General features: G+C 46.2%; 1 protein-coding gene across 1 annotated transcript in view; it reads right to left on the bottom strand.

Moving 5' to 3' along the window:
• Positions 1-19224, bottom strand: part of Slc12a8 (solute carrier family 12 member 8) — a 120040-nt gene that overhangs the window by 47716 nt on the left and 53100 nt on the right. Inside the window, exon 6 of the mRNA XM_090332207.1 lies at positions 3259-3372. Coding sequence (XP_090188333.1) covers positions 3259-3372 — 114 coding nt within the window. The remainder of the gene's footprint in view (positions 1-3258; positions 3373-19224) is intronic.

The following is a 19224-nucleotide window of genomic DNA, read 5'->3' as shown; positions in this document are numbered from 1 at the left end:
AGGTGAGATGGGTTCAGTTCTGAATCTATTGAATTCTAGGGATCTAAGATAAGATATCAGAAAGGCCACTGAATAAGTGGCAAGAGGTTTTGAGAAGAATCTGGGCTGGGAGTCCGAATGTGGGAGTCTTCAGCTTTTTGGGTGAAAAGTGCATAATGGTTTTAGAAAAAAATGTAAAGAGAAGTGGTGCTGTGGCTAAAGTGGTAGAGGGCTAGCTAGCCTTGAGCTGAAAAGCTCAGGGACTGTGCCCGGGCCCAGAGTTCAAGCCCCATGAGTAACTGGGTGTGTGTGTGGGCAGGGGGGCGGGAGGGAAAGGGAAGCAGCGAAAGAAGAAAATGAAAAGAAATCAGTAAAGCTGGAGCTGTGGCCCAAGTGGCAAAGTGCTGACCTTGAGCAAAATAGTTCAGGGACAATACCCTAGGACCTGAGTTCAAGCCCCAGGGCCAGCAAAAAAAAAAAAAAGGAAAAAAATCAATAAATCAGAGTAGGTGGCTCACTTCTGTAATCCTAGCTACTTAGTAGACTGAGATCTGAGGACTGAGATTTGAACCAGCCCAGTCAGAAAAGTATGTGAGATTCTTATATCTAATTAACCAGAAAAAAAAAATCAGAAGCAGATCTGTGGCCCAACTGGCAAAGTACTCACCTTGAGCAAAACAGTTCAGTGCCCCAGGACCTGAGTTCAAGCCCCAGAGCCAGAGAGAGAGGGAGAAGGAGGGGGGGAGAAACAGAGTGACAGAGAGATGGAGAGATCAGATAAAGGAGAGACTTGGAGTAAGCTTTCAAAATCTTATCATCTAAGGATGGGCAGGAGAGAATAGACCCATACAGGGAGGTGAGAGCTGGTGGAGGTTGCTGTCCATAACAGACAAGAGGAATGTGAAATCAAATCAAGTGTGAAATCAAAACTGCTCATAGAATTCAGTACAGTGCAGGTCACCAATAACCTTGGAAGGTATGTTCACTGAGAAGGCAGGTTTGGAATACCAAAGGCAAGTGTGGAGGGGGTACATAGGAGGTGGGAAAGGGAGACAGAGAACCAAGTAAATTAATGAAAACATCAGGTACTCCGTTTCAGTTCTAGTCTCAGACACCGCCTCCCCCACCCTATCCAGCCAAAAAAAAAAGTAGGAAGGAGGGAGGGAGAGAGAAAGGGAGGAAAGAAAGCAAGCAAGCAAGCAAGCAAGCAAGCAAGCAAGAAAGAAAGAAAGAAAGAAAGAAAGAAAGAAAGAAAGAAAGAAAGAAAGAAGAGAGGAAGAAAGAAAGAAAGAAGAGAGGAAGGAAGGAAGGAAGGAAGGAAGGAAGGAAGGAAGGAAGGAAGGAAGGAAGGAAGGAAGAATGGAAGGAAGGAAGAATGGAAGGAAGGAAGAATGGAAGGAAGGAAGGAAGGAAGGAGTCAGGCAGGCAGGCAAAAAAGAAAGGGGGTCCTTGCTGAGACAGAGGAAAGCTGATCAACACTATTTTCATTTTACCTGTTTTGTTGAAATATAACTAACATCAGACTGCTCTGTGTGTGTATGTATGGGTGTATACATGTATGTATACATGTATGTATGTATGTATGTATGTATGTATGTATGTATGTATGTATACACACACATACTCACCACTCCTGGAACTTAAATCCCAGGGCCTGGGTACTGACCCTGAGCTTATTCACTCAAGGTTGGCACTCTCTACCATTTCAGGCACAATCACACTTCCAGGGGGTTTTGGGGGGTGGAGGAGGGGACTGTTTAATTAGAGATGGGAGTTTCATGGACTTTCCTGTCTAATCTGGCTTCAAACTACAATCCATGGATCTCAGAATCCTGAATGGTTCAGTAATTCAGATTACAGAAGTTTGCCACCAGCATCTGGTTTCTTTTTCTTTTGTTTTTCTTTTTTTTCCCATATCCTTGCCAATACTTTTATGGACAATATTTCTCATTTTAGACAGCTAGTAGATATCTCATCTAATAAAGTCTCCTTTTCCTACTCCTGTTTGGGAAGAAGGTAAAGAATAGAAACATGGCCAGGCATGGTAGCTTACACCTGTAATCCTAGCTGCTCAGGAGGCTGAGATTTGAGGATCAAGGTTCAAAGCCAGCCTGGGCACAAAAGGACCTGAGACTCTTATCTCCAGTGAAAGAAAACAGGAAGTGGGACTTGACTTAAGGGTACGGTGGTATCCTGAAGCTGAAGAGTTCAGGAACAACGCCCAGACTCTGGGGTAGGGCAATAGCCTTGAGCTACAGTGCTCAAGGACAGTGCCCAGGCTGAGTTCAAGTCCCAGGACCCACCAAAAACAAAAACAAAAACAAAAACAGGAACACAGCACAAGTAAGAAGGCAGAATAAATAAGGGTAGAAGATAAGGAGATGACCTCAGCCACACTCAGCCACATTCTCTGGATCAAGAGTGATGTGTTTGCCAGATGATAGTGATACACACCTGTAATCCCAACAACTCAGGAAGCTGAGATCTGAAGATTGCGGTCCAAAGCCAGCCCAGGCAGACAAGAGACTCTTATCTCCAATGAACCAGCCAAAGCCAGAACTGGAAGGATGGCTCAAGTAGGAGAGTACCAGCTTTGAGCTAAGCAAGAGCTCAAGGCGCTAAGTTTAAACCCCAGTGACAGAAAGGTGACATATTTTCCTCAGTCTGTACCCTGTACACAAGCCAAGTCCCTAGCAAATGTGTTTCTACCAATTTTACTGAAGCCATACTAGCTTACTGCCCTTCAGGCCTGGGTATGAGCACTCACTGGGTTGGAAGGCTCCTCTGTGGCCACTGTAGCAGGGATGTGGAGAAGAGTAAGGTAAGGGAGCTCATCCACTGCTCTTGAAAGCTCAATTTAGCCTGTATCCAGGAGAGTAAGAAAAGAAAAGAGCCTTTCTGTGTCCCGAGAGAAGATGTGAGGAGGAGTGGGGAAGGAGTTTCTAAATCTCATTCCTGGTATGAGGAAGGCAGCTTGTCCTGCTAAAGAAACAACCTTGCCCTGCCTTAAGAGAAATATGGACCCCCCTGTTAGTATGGCCAACACTTATCAATGTGTAAACATAAGGGGTAAGGAGGATGGAATCATGTTGGGGCCTACAGGAATTATGAACAAGTAAAACAATATGAAAACAATGCATTTTTACTCAAAGCAAATGCCAGCCCTAAAGTCAGATTGACATCTTAAAAGCATATATAGGGCAATTATAGCACTGAATTTGGGGAAACAAACACTTAGGCCCCTAATGAAGGAATGTAAGACAATTCAAATTACCATACCAGTAGCTGCTGGGAAGAACACCCCAAACACAGTGGAAAAAGACTCTCCGGGACTGTAGTCTGGCAGAGTATTGTTCTGTAGAAGTTCTGGAGAATAGCCAATAAAACCGTGTTCTGAAAGAAGGAGAGAAGATGAGCTGAGTGAAATATGCACAGGCGTCATGAAGCTACTTAAAAAAAAATTTTTTTTTTGCCAGTCCTGGGCTTGAGCTCAGGGCCTGAGCACTGTCCTTGGACTTTCTCAAGGCTAGAGCTCTACCAGTTGAGCCTCAGCACCACTTCCAGCTTTTCCTATGTATACAATAGCAAGGAATTGAACCTGGGTCTTCATGCATGCTAGGCAAGCACTCTACCACTAGGCCAAACTCCAGGCCCCCTACTTGACATATTAAGAGGAGCTAGGCATTGATGGCATGTGCTTATAGTCCTAGCTATTCAGGAGGCTGACATCTGAAGATCATGGTTTGAAACCAGCCTAGGCAGGGAGGTTTATGAGACTCTTTTTTTTTTTCAAGGCCACCATCTTACCCTTGAGCCAAGCCCCACTTCCCAGTAATTGGAGATAAGAGTGGCCTAGTGGGGCTGGGAGTTTGGCCTAGTGGTAGAGTGCTTGCCTAGCATGCACGAAGACCTGGGTTTGATTCCTTGGTACCACATACTTAGAAAAAGCCAGAAGTGGTGCTGAGGCTCAAGTGGGAGAGTTCTATCCTTGAGAGAAAAAAAATCCAAGGACAGTGCTCAGGCCCTGAGCTTATGCCCAGGACTGGCAAAAAAAAAAAAAAAAAAAAGAGTGGCCTAGTGGTAGAGTGCTTGCCTAGCACGCATGAAGACCTGGGTTCGATTCCTCAGTACTACATACGTAGAAAAAAGCTGGAAGTGGTGCTGAGGCTCAAGTGGTAGAGTGGTAGAGTTCTAGTCTTGAGAAAGTCCAAGGATAGTGCTCAGGCCCCGAACTCAAGCCCAGGACTGACATATATATAATTTTTTTAAAAAGTGTCTCAGGTCCTTTTGTGCCAGGGCTGGCTTTGAATCTTGATCCTCAGATCTTAGCATCCTGAGTAGCTAGGATTACAGACATGAGCCACTGCACCTGGCTCATGAGACTCCTATCTCCAGTCCAAAAAACAAAAGTCCAAAGAAGAACTGTGGCTTATGTGGTAGAGCACTAGCTTTTAGTGAAAAAAGCTAAGGGATAACACCGGCCCTGAATTCATGCCTCAAAACTGGCTCACACAATAAAATATATGTTAAGAGGTAAATTAAGAGGTTTGATGTATGTGTCAGAAGCAAAGGAAAGGAAGAGCAAGGAATAAGAAGGGGTGGGAACCATCTTCCTACCTATAAAGGTAGACTTTTGGGTATCCATACTTCTAGGTTAGAGATACCTATCTTTAGGTTTTAAAGCTAGGTTTCTAGGAAGGGGAAGTTACATTTTTCCTTTCTAGACTGCATTCATTATAGTTGCAGTGCCTTTTGATGAGCCCATAGTTATGTAATTTGTTTACACTGAAACAAAATTGATATTTTCAAGTTATTTCCTGCTCCAAAATCTCCCATGAATCCCGGTGAGCTACAAAATAAAGTCCAGGGCCAGGAGCATGGCCTAGTGGTAGCTTGCTCACCTAGCATGCACAAACCCCTGGGTTCAATTCCCTGGAACCAGATACTTGAAAAAGCTGGAAGTGGTTCTGTGACTCAAGTGGCAGAGTGTTATCCTTGAGCAAAAAGTGTCCAAGGACAGCACCCAAGTCCTGAGTTCAAGCCCCAGGACTGGCAAATCATAATAACAATAATAATAATAATGTCCAAATTCCTTCATGAAGATCAAGCTCTCATCAACCTGGCAGAAGCCCATCTTGTCCTCTTCTTTCTCACCTCCATTCTCCCAAAGCTCCTCTTCCCAGAGGACCACAAGTATCCATCTATTTGAGCCAAGCCCCCTGCCCATCAGATCTTGCTTTCCAAACACCTCACTAATAGGGCACTGGTGGCTCATACCTATAATCCTAGCTACTCAGGAAGCTGGGATCTGAGAACTGCAGTTCAAAGCCAGCCCAGGCAGCAAAGACCCCAAGACTCTTATGTCCAACAAATTGCTCACAAAAAGCCAAAAATGGAACTGTGACTCGAGTGATAGAGTGCTAACCTTGAGCAAAAGAACCTCAGGGATAGTGCCCAGGCCTTGAATTCAAGCCCTAGGCCACACACACACACATTTCATTCTTAACTAGGGGGCAGTGGCTCATGCCTATGATCTTAGCTGTTTAGGAGGCTGAAATAAAAGGATTATTGTTTGAAACTAGCAAAAAAAAAAAAAAAGCAAAACTCTGTGAGACTCAACTCTAATTCACCACCAAAAAAGTCCAATGTGGAATGGTGACTCAAGTAGTAGAGCACCAGCTTCCACAGAAAATGTTAAGAATAGTGCCCAGGCCCTGAGTTCAAGCCCCAGATGTTCATTTCTTTGGTTTCACAATGTCTCCCTGATGAGAATCTAATCTCCTCCATGCTGCTCTTATACTAACATTAGGCACATCAGGTCTCTCCTCAACTTATCCATCAGTGTAACCAGATGTGTTTGTATCCTATGTAGGTATTATAATGAAAAGATTCTCTCTTATCTCTTAGCTGATGGGCATATTCCATCTCCCTGCTTCCCATTAGACTTATTCACCGACCAACTTCATAGCAGAATTATCTAAGATCTGAATTCTTCTGAGCATTTTATACATATTAGGACATTGACCTTAACAGAGACTTTCAAGTGGCTTAACTCCCACAGGAAGCTTGCTGGTTAGTTGAAGGAGTCACTTTGAACAGTATCTGTGAACTTGCTGGTGGACCATGAAATGTGAAGCCAAGTCAAGTATTCTTGGCCCGGGAAACCTAGGACAGTTCGTTCTGCCTTTCAATCTCATCTGAGAATGAGTTGCTTTGTTCCTATGAATTGTGGTCCAGGAGAAGCCAGTCTCTGTTCCTCTCCCCTCAGCCCCACAATCACATAAGATGGATAGCCAGCCATCACTCAACCAGCACCCTGGCGCCTCCATCCTCCTCACAGCCTCTCTCCACACACCAGCTCTTGGAACTCAGACTCAGCGAGCTGGCCATACTCCTCCCAGCTTCCAAGAGCCATAACTTCATAGGAAAAATATTTCCCCCCCTTCAAAATAATAATAAATGAAAGCTCAGTGAAGCACAAGGGTGGTTGAAAAGTGCAGTCGGGTCTTAAAAGATATTGACAATTGCTTTTTTATTTTTTGGCCTGGATACAGAATTCATCCTGGCATATGAAGTCCCAAGTAGCACACTACATTTCTGAATGATTTGGCCCCATTGCAACTGGTCTTCCCTTCATTAACAAAAAAGCAATAACAGCTAAGTTAACTTTAGCGTATCCGCTGGCTGACCCCACTCACTAGTCTTTCTAAGGAGAAAACCAGCCCAGCCTGCCTTGGAACTCAGCTGAGCCAAGCTAAAATGAGGACCAGGTCTAGAAGCACAGCTGAGTGAGGGCTGCGGGCTCCCTCTGGCCTGCATCCCATAAACACCTCATCAGATCCCACTTACCTCCACAGCCCAAAGGCCGCCCTGACCAGGAGGGAGGGTTTAGAAGATCAGCTGGCAGGTTTAGAGAGATTTTAGGCCTATCATGGCACTGGGGAAGCCCTTTCTCTATTTCATCTCTCTACTCCACCCAAAGGCTTAGGGGATGGGTCTAAAAAGATACCTGTCTTCATTCCTCTTCTGCAGGGCCAAGGAGGAATGCAACTCTGATATATGCACAAGCCAACATTCCAGTGCCAACTTACAGCGAGGCACTCACAAGCCCACACAGACACACAGGCACACAGTGGCACATCCCAGGCACAAGCATGCATGAACACATCCAGTGATGCACTCACAAACACACTCACCCCTACTCTTACAGACATAGCAAACACCCTAGCAAACCTCGAACTGAGATATTTGAATCTTTTGTGTGTGTTTGTATGCCAATACTGGCACTGGTGCTCTGGGCACTGTCCTCTAGCTTTTGCACCTAAGGCTAGCCCTCTATCATTTCTGGCTTTCTGCTAGTTAATTGGAGATATATTTCAAACTTTTCTGCCCAGGCAGGCTTTGAACAATGATCCTCCGATTTCAGTCTCTTGAAGAGATAGGATTGTAGATAGGAGTCACCAACACCCAGCCAGATGTTTTAGGAATTTATAGATTTAGGTATTTATAGAGATGTGTATTATCATAGAAAACCATTTTGATATATGTTAAGCAAGAAACAAGATATAGTTTAAATACAAAAAGAAAATTTACACATTCAAGGAAAGTGTAGAAGGAAATATCAAAATACTAATTCTGGCTTCATCTGCATAAATAATTATGGGCTTTTATTTTATTTGTGGGTTACGGGACTTGAACTCTGGACCTGGGCTCTGTTCCTGAGCTCTTCAGCTCAAGGATACCACCCTACCCCTTGAGCCATAGCACCACTTTCTGTTTCCTAGTGATTAATTGGAGATAAGAGCCTCACAGTCTTTAATGCCAGGGCTGACTTTCAAATGCAATCCTCAGATCTCAGCCTCTTGAGTAGCTAGGATTATAGGCATGAGCCACTGTGCCCAGTCCTTAAAAAAAAAAAAATTATTTTTTTTTTTGCCAGTCCTGGGCTTGAGCTCAGGACCTGAGCACTGTCCTTGGTCTTTCTTAAGGATAGAGCTCTACCACTTGAGCCACAGCACCACTTGTGGCTTTTTCTATGTATGTGGCAATGAGGAATCAAACCCAGGTCTTCGTGCATGCTAGGCAAGCAATCTTTGCACTAGGCCAAACCCCTGGCCTAGCTTTTAAAAAATTTTAAAGACAAGATCTTACTACATAGCTAAGGCCTTGAACTTTCAGCCCTTCTGCCTCAGCCTCCCAAGTGCTGGAATTACAAGTGCATCCCATCTCACTGGAAATCCTGTTTTCTTTGATTTGCACAAAATTTCTGTATGTCAGAGGAGCATAACCTATTTTTTTAAGGCCCTTTGTTTTTTTCTTTATTCATTTCTCCCATTCTTAGAGCTCCACAAAAAAGACCCTCCCTGCTACCTTCTACAAGACTGCCCCAGGCTTAATCAGAGACTTAAGCCACTGTCATTGGCAGTTTTATAAGCTCGGTGACAATGAGCAGGTTAGGTATTTAGAACAGTATGATGTAAGTTAACCTATTTTTTAAAAAGTATCTTTAGGAAAACCAACAACAGATCCTAAAACTGAAAGCCACTGTCTCCTGTGAGCATCTCCATATATAAATATCTTCTCTATTTTCTTGCACTCTTCCTACTTCCCAGAATGATTAGAATGCTTTATGAGAAAACCATAAGCAAGAAACCAAACCCCAAAACACCAACAAAACCAAAAAAAGGAACTGAGAGAGCAATCACCCTGACACACACTGACTCTGTAGAATCTCTCTGGAGCCTAGGGAGATATTTTACAACTGGGTTCTTTTGTTTGTGTTTGCCTTTAATTTTTTTTTCTGCCAGTCCTGGGCCTTGAACTCAGGGCCTGAGCATTGTCCTCGGGCTTTCTCAAGAATAGAGCTCTACCAATTGAGCCACAGCCCCACCTGTGGCTTTTTCTATGTATGTAGTACCAAGGAATCATACCCAGGTCTTCGTGTATGCTAGGCAAGCACTCTACCACTAGGCCAAACTCCCAGCCCCTGCTGTTAATTTTTATTTTTGTGCTCAGACTGCGCTTGAACTCAGGGTCCTGCACTCTTACTTGGCGTTTTCACACTCTGCTTTTCTATTCCAGGCTAGCTCTCTACCAATTGAACCACATCTTCACTTCTGGTTTTCGGATGGTCATACTTCAGTCCTTCCTCAGGCAGTAAGGTTGGATGCACAGTTTGTACAGAGCCACCAAAGACATTATAGGGCAACCTGACAATTGTTTACTGCTCAACAAGTCCTTACATGGTCCCCCTGACTCTCACAACCACCAGGCAGCTAAGAGGGCAGACGTTCAGGCTTCATTTCTTTGTGTGTGTGGTGGGGGGACAGCACTCAGCCTGGGTGCTGTCCCAAAACTCTACAGCTCAAGGCTACCACCCTACCCTTGAGCCAAGACCCACTTCCCATTTTCTGGAGGTTAACTGGAAATAAGTCTCAGGTCCTTTGAGCTGGCTTTGAACCTTGATTCTCAGATCTCAGCATCCTGAGTAGCTGGGATTACAGGTGTGCACCACTGAACGTGCGAGGCTTCATTTCTTTACGGGACACTTTTCCATTGTCACATAACCTGCATTCACCATGGCCTCTACCTGCGCAGAGGACCAGGCCTCTCTCTCCAGGAGATGGCCACAGGCCCCTGTAGCAGCCTTTTCACAAAGACTCAGGTGGCACACATCCCCTTTAGCTCAGGAAACACCCCAAACCTGCCTTTGTGGAGCTGTATCATGGGAGGGGAGGCAGGAACCCATCTTGTGAAATGCTCAGTTGAGAAGATGCATGGCTGAATTAAAAGTTTTCCACCCACCATACTGTCTGTAATTTATCCCAGAGGGTTTTGTTTTGTTTTGTTTTTGTTTTGTGGTGCTAGGCAAGCACTCTACCCTTGAACTACACTCCCAGCCTTAAACTTGTTTCTTGATCTCTAAGTGTCTCTTTGCCTCAGTGGGGCTTCTAGCAGTGGGTTCCACTGCTAGAAAAACCAGGTCACTGGATTGGAACCTTGTCAGCTGATGCCTTCAAGCTCTGAAAGGCCCAGATGCCCAGGGCCTGCAGCTGCTGGGTATGAATGTATCTGGCCTTGACCTGAACATCTGCTTGTGTATCTACAGAATAAAAATACTCTGGTCCCCTTTGAGCTGTGTGCTTTTAGAAAGAACAAAAACAGAGGGAAAGAGAACAAATCACCATTACGCCCAAGGAAAGAACAGGCACATGGGGAGTCTGTGAAGGTCTGAGTGCAGGAAGGCCTGATACCTCCCCCCCAGATCTCTGTCTCTCAGGCTCCTGCCGGTGGACCGCAGTTCTTCAGAATCTACCATCAGCTCTCCAGGGGTGCTCATGGGAATGACCCTCCAGTCCCTGTACTACCTTACACCACCAACAAACGCAGAAAGCTCTAGCTACAAAGAGGGACAAGGAACCGCTAACAGGACTGTGTGGAGGCAACTCAGGTTCACCAAGGATCCAGTTTTTTCTGGTGAGGTGGCTGCTGGGAAATTCCATGGCACCTATGGTGTCCTCGCCACCCGCTGCCATGAGGGTACAGCTGAAATTAGAAGAAGCAGTTGGGAAGTCACCAGTCTCTATCTGGGTGTGGGGTTGCAACTCTGACAAACTTAGCAAGTGAGATTTCTGAAAATGATGAAGGCCCAAGGGCTGCTGAGGGCTGGAATGCTTGCTTTCAGGCTTGGGTCCACACCCAACCACCATCCCCCAAGCCACAGGCCAGACAGCCCTTTCCTGGGAATGGACAATGGGAGAGGCTGGTTCCACCAGGAATAGAAAGAGTGGAGGAAGGGCCTGGAGAGAGGAAGGGAGGGAAGGGCCCAGACCAGATCAAGGGAGGGTGGGGCCTGGGAGATCACAGGAAGAACAACTATACAAGGAAAAGGAAAGGAGAGGCCAAGTTCTGGGAAGGGACCTGCCTGAGGGGCAGGGGCTAGGGAAGGCCACTAGTGTACCTTCTGCAGTGCCTGGGCCTCAAGACACCCCACTCCTCGAGCAGCTATCCTGGCATCCACAAGGGCCTACACTGCTGCACAGGAACAAAGAGCTGCAGCAAACCTGAAACTGCCTGACAGGGAGAAGGAAGAGAAAAGGAATATCTAAGAGGAAGTGGAGCAGTGGCTCAAGTGATAGAATGCCAGCCTTGAGTGGGAAATGCTAAGGAACACTGTTAGAAACATGGAGAACAGAAAAGAAATAGGCAGGATTTGTCAAGAGGACTGTTTACTGGCAGCAAGGGACACAGAGCCTCCCATGGGTTTGGAATTTGTTCACGGGACTAGATTTTGAGGTAGGTTTATATAGGCCTTAACAAGGAAGTAGATAATAAAAATGGACTAGGGTGTTTTGAGGGCCAACGGCAGTGTCCTTGGCCAAGTTCAGAGTGGAATGCTCTCCTGGGGTGTCAGTACTATTGTGTCCTGGGGACCAAGGTCAGAATGACCTGCCTGTGGACAAGCATATTAGCAGGCACTTGGTGTTTGACCTCGGGGAATAAGGTGGGAGTCAATTCTTTCAAGTGCCAACTCCAATTCTGTCCAGTGTGAAGTGTCAATTTTCTGAACTCTCCCACTGATTTGGGTCTTAACGATCTTAGTACAACCAGAGGTGTTCAATAAAATGAAGTTAGGTATAGCCCATAATCCCAGGCTAAGACAGGAGGATCATGAAATCAGGTCAGCTGAGACTGAAGAGTAAGACATTGGTTTTCTGTTGTTATTGTCGAGGATGTCTAAAATAAACAAAACAAGCCAGCTGCAGTGGCTCGTGCTTGTAATCCTAGCTACTCAGGAGGCTAAGATCTGAGGATCAAGGTTCAAAGCCAGCCAGAGCACAAAAGGGCCTGAGACTCTTATCTTCAATTAGCCTCTAGAAAATGGGAAATGGGGCTTGGCTCAAGGGTAGGGTGGTAGCCTTGAGTTGAAGAGCTCAGGGACAGTGCCCAGGCTGGAGTTCAAGCCCCATAACCCACAAAACAAAAGCAAAAACAAAACAGGCCAGGAGCAAGCCTAGTGGTAGAGTGCTTGCCTAGCATGCACAAAGCCCTGGGTTTGAGTCATCAGTACCACATACTCAGAAAAAGCTGGAAGTGGTACTGTGGCTCAAGTGGCAGAACACTAGCCTTGAACAACAACAACAAAAAAAGTGTCCAAGGACAGCGCCCAGGCTCTGAGTTCAAGCCCCAGGACTGGAAAAAAAAATCCTAGCTACTCAGGAGGCTGAGATCTAAGGCTCAAGGTTCAAAGCCAGCTGGGCACAAAAGGACCTGAGTCTCTTATCTCCAATTAAACTCTAGAAAATGGGAAGTGGAGCTTGGCTCAAGGGTAGAGTGATACCCTTGAGCTGAAGAGCTCAGGGACAAGGCCCAGGCCCAGGGATAGGCTGGTAGCCTTGAGCTGGAGAACTCAGGGACAGCGCACAAGCTGAGTTCAAGTCCCATGTTTCACAAAAAAAAAAAAAAAAAAAAAAAAAGTTTTATGAAAAGGAATGCGGTTGGATTGGGCTGTACTGCCTGTGCCAATCATGGCTTTGAGAAGAAGAAGTCCTGTTAGGTTTAGAAGAGGCTCCCACAAACTTCTGGGCATTGACCTGGGCACTTTCCCCAGACCACAGTCTCCTTGCTGACCTCAGGTCTGGTAACTTTGGTCTTCCAAGGAGAGGGTGGAGAGAGGATGTTAGCCAGACTTCCATGGCCGAACCCCCACCCACAGAGAAAATACACAGAGAAGGCAGGGCACAGCAGCCATGGCTAAGGGGGAAATGTGATGTGAAGCTGGGCAGGTCCAGAGCCCAGGGAGTCCCACCCAGACCGCTCAGTGAGGGGCAGCCTCTGGCTCTGGGGAAGGCCTCCATCCGGTGGCTGCTGGGAAACAGCTGGAAAAGACCCCTGTGCTGGAGATGTCAGGTCAGCTCTTTAGCTGGAAGTGTCCAGTGACAAGAATGGCTCCTGTCAACTCCTGTCCACATTGCAGGATGGCCCTTTCTATCTGGGCTCTAGTTTAAATACTCAGTGAACCCCTTCTGAACAATGGCCTTGGGGTCAGATGAGAAGAGATTTCTGCCTCCAGAGGCCAACTGTGGAAAAGACAGGCAAACGGCAGGCACGGGGAAAGCCTGACTCAGGGTTCACCTGGACCCAGGTAACAAACAGCCAGATATAAAGGGTTTCCTGAATTAACTTACTAAAGCCTCCTTAAAGCCCCTGTAAAGAATGTGCATTTTCTCAGGACAAGAAAGGGAGATAGGGAGGTGCCTGGGATTTTGACCTTGTGCTGCTGGCTCCTAGCTTGCCCAAGGATGCATGGTAACTAGGACTGAAGCCAGGAACTCAAGGGGTCAAGCTGGGGTGTAATGCTGGAGGCTCCACCCTGCCCAGGCCCACAGAGCCTCCAGAGGATGGGCCTGCCAGCTCTCAGCTCAAAGGAGCCTGGAGAAAGGAAAATCTGGCCTCTTATCTCCAGGGGGAAAGGAATGCTCTCTCCTGCCAGGATAAGGGGCTGTTTTGACAGGAAATCTCCACCCTGGCTGTGGGGCCCTCCCAGCCACAACTCACTCTTTCTGGCTGTCCCTGCCTCTGGCATTCACTTCCTATGCTTAACTTTCTGACCTTGATACCCCCAAAATAATCCCAAGCCAACTTGATCCCCCCTATCTCCCTCTCCCTTTCCTCCTTCCTCTCTTTAAACAGCTATCCCTGAGCAGGTCCATGATGGTCAGAAGTTCTGACCTGGGAGTCATGGCCTGCCAGGCTCTTGCCTGGACACCCTCCACAGGCAGCAGCTGAGGAGGCCAAGGGGCCTGGCAGAGAGCAGCAGCAGCAGCTGTGATGTAAGCAGGGCCACCTTCCTGCCAAGGATCAGGCTGAAAATATTCCAACACCCAGGCCTGCTGCCATGAGCCTCTCTCCCTCTCCAACCCAAGACCTAACCAGAAAGCAAAGCAGAAGCTCTCTTGAAATACCATAGCAGAGGGCTGGTGAATGAGTGTGTGTGCAGCATTCACAAGGCCCTGGGTTCAATTCCCAACATAACGCAAACAGCACAAAAGAATCACGTGGCTAAAGATTCAGTATCAGCCAGGTGCCAGTGGCTCATGTCTCTAATCCTAGCTATTCAGGAGGCTGAGGTATGAGGACTGCTCTTTGAAGTCTCCAGGAAACTTTTTTTTTTTTTGCCAGCACTGGGCTTGAACTCAGGGCCTGAGCACTGCCCTGGACTTTCTCAAGGCTAGAGCTCTACCACTTGAGCCTCAGCACCACTTCCGGCTTTTTTCTATGTATGTGGTACCAAGGAATCGAACCCTGGTCATCGTGCATGCTTGGCAAGCACTCTACCACTAGGCCAAACTCTGGCCCCATCTAGGAGACTCTTATCTCCAATTAACCACTCAAAAAGCGGAAGTGGGTGCTGTGGTTCAACGTGGTAGAGCACTAGCTTTGAGCAAAAGAGCTCAGGGACAGTGCCCAAGCCCTGAGTTCAAGCACTATGACCAACCCCCTCCCCCCTCCCAAAAAAGGTTCAGTATCATAGAATTTTATATGTTAGCATTCCAGGAATCTTCAGCCTCAAATTCATTTTATAGTTAGGAAGGCTGAGCACCAAGAAAAAAGATACACATATCCTAAATTTAGTGGCTACTTAGTCAGGTCCAAGCCTCCATCCACCATGAGCTGTGGGGCCTATGGCGTTCATCTCCAATGCTATGTAGCTGTCTGCTGGTTTTTCCACTAGATTGTGGGCAGTGCAGGGGCAGGGAACCTGCTCTCTTATTTTCTCGGTGACTCCAGTGCTCAGCCCCAGGATGTACTCAAAAAAGTATAAAACATTTCTTTGTGTGTGAACATTTCTCTGTGTGTGTGTGTGTGTGTGTGTGTGTGTGTGTGTCTGTCTGTCTGTATGTCTGTGTCTGTCAGTCTGTCTGCCTCTCCCTCCCCTCCACCTCCCCCTTCTTTCGTTCCCCCGCCCCCCACTTGGCCAGAAATGTCTGTCTGACCCACCCCTCCATGGGTTCTTTTGCTAGCCTTCTGGTGTCTTTGTGAGAAGCGAGGGCCCTGAGATCAGAGATATTTTCTCCCGCTTCTGGCTCCCCACCTTGTCCCAAGATGAATGCAATCACTGGGGAGTTCCATGGGTAGCAGGTCCATCCATCTTGGTGGGATAGTTCCCCTGGACTAGTTTGTAAGCTTCTTGAAAGTGTTTTGCTCAGCATATACAAGCTGCCTCGTCATATATAAGCACCTATGAGTCGGCAAAGGGACAATGTAAGGGAGAGGAAGCTTTGGGGCTGGGCTTGGGTGGTTCATATCTTTAACCCTACTACCACGCAGGAGGCAGAGATCTGAGAAATAAGAGAAAGCCATCTTAGGCAGAAAGTCCCAAGCCTCTTATCTAAGTGGTAGAGTAACAGTCCCTAGTGAAAATCTTAAATAAGAAGCCCAGATTTCAAATCACAGTACTGGCATCAAAAAATATAAAATAAACACATAGTAAAAAATAAACATGCAAAACAAACAACTTTATGTGTGGGGATTTGGGGTGGGTCCTAGGGCTTGAACTCAGCCCTAAGCTTTTTCCCTAAGCTCTTTTGCTTACAGCTAGTGTTTTACCCTCTGAGCCACAGCTCCCCTTCTGGCTTTTTCGAGTAGCTAATTGGAAGCACCCATCTCAGGGACTTTGCTGCCTGGTCTGATCTCAGGTCCTCAGACCTCAGCTTTCTGAGTAGCTAGGATTCGAGGTATGAGCCACTGGAGCCAAACAACTGTTTTTTGTTTTGTTTTGTTTTTAACTGATATATATATATATATATATCCCAATGATAGAATTAGGTAAAGCTATATGTCTAAGTTCTATTTAAATGTTGCACAAAAAAAAATCTGTGTAAGTAATTTCCTGGATGGGGCGAGAGAAAGGAGATAAGTAGAACTGGCACCTACGGCTAGGAATAATGAGGACTTGGTGGTACAGTATAGGGATCTAGGAGTTAGACAGGTAAAGTTCAAATGCTGGGTTCATTTCTGACTAGCTGTGTGACCTTAGGCAAAACACTTCCCCTAAATCTGTCTTCTTCTCTTCATCATAGTCACAATTACAGAACAGTGACATTGTGGATACTGTGAGGAATAAATAAGATGCCAGGCACATAAAGAATGCTCATGAAACGTCAGCTATGACCCTTCCTTGGTCACTACACCATTTTCAAACATCAATTCAAGAAATATATAGTGAACAGGGCGCGGTGGCTCATGCCTGTAATCATAGCTACTCAGGAGGCTGAGATCTGAGGGTGGCAGTTCAAAGCCAGCCTGGACACTAAAGACATTGAGACTCTTATCTCCAGTTAACCACTAGAAAATAGGAAGTGGTGCTGTGGCTCAAGGGGTAGAGCAGTAGCCTTGAGCTGAAGAGCTCATGGACAGAGCCCAAGCCCAGAGTCCAAGCCCCATGACAGAAAGAAAAAAGAAAGAGAGAAAGAGAGAAAGAAAGAAAGAAAGAAAGAAAGAAAGAAAGAAAGAAAGAAAGAAAGAAAGGAAATATATAGTGCCAGTCATAGTGGTACACGCCTGCAATCCTTGTGCTTTGAGACAAAGGAGGAAAACTGAGAGTTCAAGGCTCTGGATTTAAACCCCAGTCTTTCCAAGGAAAGCCAAAGAAATATAACAGACATATGAATTACTTATGGTGCTCCCCCTCCTTTTTTTCCCCCTAGGTATTGGGATTTGAATTCAGGACCCTTGCACTCAGTTGCTTGCTTGTTTGGTTTGCAGCTATCCCTTGAGCCAAATCTGCAGCCTAGCTTTTTTTTTTTGCCAGTCCTGGGGCTTGAACTCAGGGCCTGAGCACTGTCGTTGGGCTTTTTCCTCAAGGCTAGCACTCTGCCACTTGAGCCACAGCACCATTTCTGGCTTTTTCTATGCATGTGGTACCAAGGAATCGAACCTGGGTCTTCGTGCATGCTAGGCAAGCACTCTACCCCTAGGCCAAACTCCCAGCCCCAGCCCAGCTTTTTGAAAGATATTTTGGACTTGGAGTCTCTCAGAGTTTTCTGCCCAACTGACTTTGAACTGAGATCTCTGTAACCTTAGCCTAATGAGTAGCACGAACCCCCAGCACCTGGCACTTTCCTCTTCTTAATAAATTATTCTACTTCATTTTATTCTTTAGTGACAAGCAGGAATAGGCAGTACTTACTGTTACAGAAAGTAATTAATTCAGTCTGGGCCATTTGGTAAAGAGGTCTGACAAGGGCACTGGGGGATTTGAGCATACTAACCCATTCAGATATCTGACGCAAACACCTGATGTCACACGAGAAATTGGTTTGAAAATATTAAGAACTGAGTAACAGTTTATGAACCACTTGTCTTAACCATTATGTGTCCCTTTCTCTCCTCTCTCTCTCTCTCTCTCTCTCTCTCTCTCTCTCTCTCTCTCTCTCTCTCTCTCTCTCTCTCTCTCTCTCACACACACACACACACACCTTTATAATAGTGTTTTCAAGTTTGTTTTTTTCTCCTTCCAGGCTTGTATTCACAGTGAAAGGGAAGACTTGTGAGCCAGACACTATTTTCACATGTAAATGATGGCTACATGCAGGATAAATTATGGCTCTGGGCCAAACAGAGACCCCAGCTGTCTGTCCTGCTGTCGTAGTACAGTGCATATGTATGTGTGCATAGCAAGCTGCAGCCCTGAGTTTAGGGAACCAGCCAATTGATGGGAGACAGTGAGTGACATGGGTGAGCAGGATAAAAAACACAAAGCACACTGGAGCCTGTGCAGATGAATTGCACTAGAAGGAAAACACTCACTGGATCACAGGGAGGGCTGGCTAGGAGTTCCTGGAAGAAATGAAGTGCTCTGGTTCATGTGCCAGATACTGTGCTGGGGGAGAAGGAGAGGGAGGGAGGGAGAAAAAGAGAGAGAGGAGAGAGAGAGAGAGAGAGAGAGAGAGAGAGAGAGAGAGAGAGAGAGAGAGAGAGAGAGAGAGAGAGAGGATACTAGTGCTTGAACTCAGGCCCTAGGTGCTATTCCTTAGCTTTTTTGCTCAAGGCTGGGTATCACTTGAACCACAGCTACACTTTTGGCTTTTTCCCCTAGGTTAATTGGAAACAAGAAATCACAAAATGATTCTCTTACACACACACACACCAGTTCAGGCTATCTTCTTCTTTCTGCTCAAGATCCCTTTGTCTCTTTAGTCTCTCACCATTCCATACCCACAATTAAGCCCAGTCCAGGAAAGGTTTGCAAACAACTCCTATACCAACACTTACCCACATAAAAGAAAAGCCCGGGGGGGGGGGGAGGGAAATGGGTACCAAGACATGTGAAAGGGTATCAATGTATGTGAATTAATGCACCTTCTATCTGGCAAATATCATGTAACCCTTTTACTAATTACAATAAAAAAAGAAAAAGAAAAGAAAAGAAAAGCCCACTGACCATTGGCATTCATCCTTATTTTGTTTATTTGCTTTTCAAACTAGAAAGATTAAGAAAATCCTCAAGATAAGACATGTCCTCAAGCCTCTGTTTATATTGGGTCTAGCTAGGCCTCTGAATGTTGCTATTTCAGATTTAACCTTAAACATTCTATATACTATGTGAGCTAATTATGTTGGGTTTTTTTTCATTTGTTTGTTTTGCCAGTCCTAGTGCTTGAACCCCGTGCTGTCCTTGAGCATTCTCAAGGCTAGCACTCGACCACTAACCACAGTACCACTTCTGGCTTCTTTTGTGTTTGTGGTATGAAGGAATCAAACCCAGGGCTTCATGCATGCTAGGCAAGCACTCTACCACTAGACCACACTCCTGGCCCTTTTCTTCATTTTTCTGAGACGAGCATCTATTGTTTTCAGGAACGCGATTTGGGGTCCATGTTCCAAGGTGGCCAACTCCCTCTGGCTCATGAGGTGCTGACCTGTGACCTGACTGTACTGTCCCGACCATGTGATGATTTCCACATGACTGCACACAGGTTGTTCCCAAGGGAGCCCACCAGCCAAGCCATTTCTCCTGAGCCCCTGTCCAATCAGGCCTCTTTGACTGAAAATGAAGGGGAGCCCCTGAGAGAAAGCAGCAGGAGACAACTGGTGCCAGCTCAACTGGGATCTGAGTAGACACAGGCAAACCTTCCATTTCTCCCAGAAGCCTTGCTAGAAGACCTAGGAAGCCTGGCAAGCCCGCTGAGGTACACAGCTGGGAGCTTCCTGTGCTGCTAGGCCTTCTCAGGAAACTGGCTA

The sequence above is a fragment of the Megascapheus bottae genome, chromosome 1, assembly GCF_031878675.1.
Source record: "Megascapheus bottae isolate mThoBot1 chromosome 1, mThoBot2.hap1, whole genome shotgun sequence".
Taxonomy (NCBI): domain Eukaryota; kingdom Metazoa; phylum Chordata; class Mammalia; order Rodentia; family Geomyidae; genus Megascapheus; species Megascapheus bottae.
The sequence above is the reverse complement of the archived record's forward strand: the minus strand, read 5'-3'. Positions and strand labels throughout refer to the sequence as shown.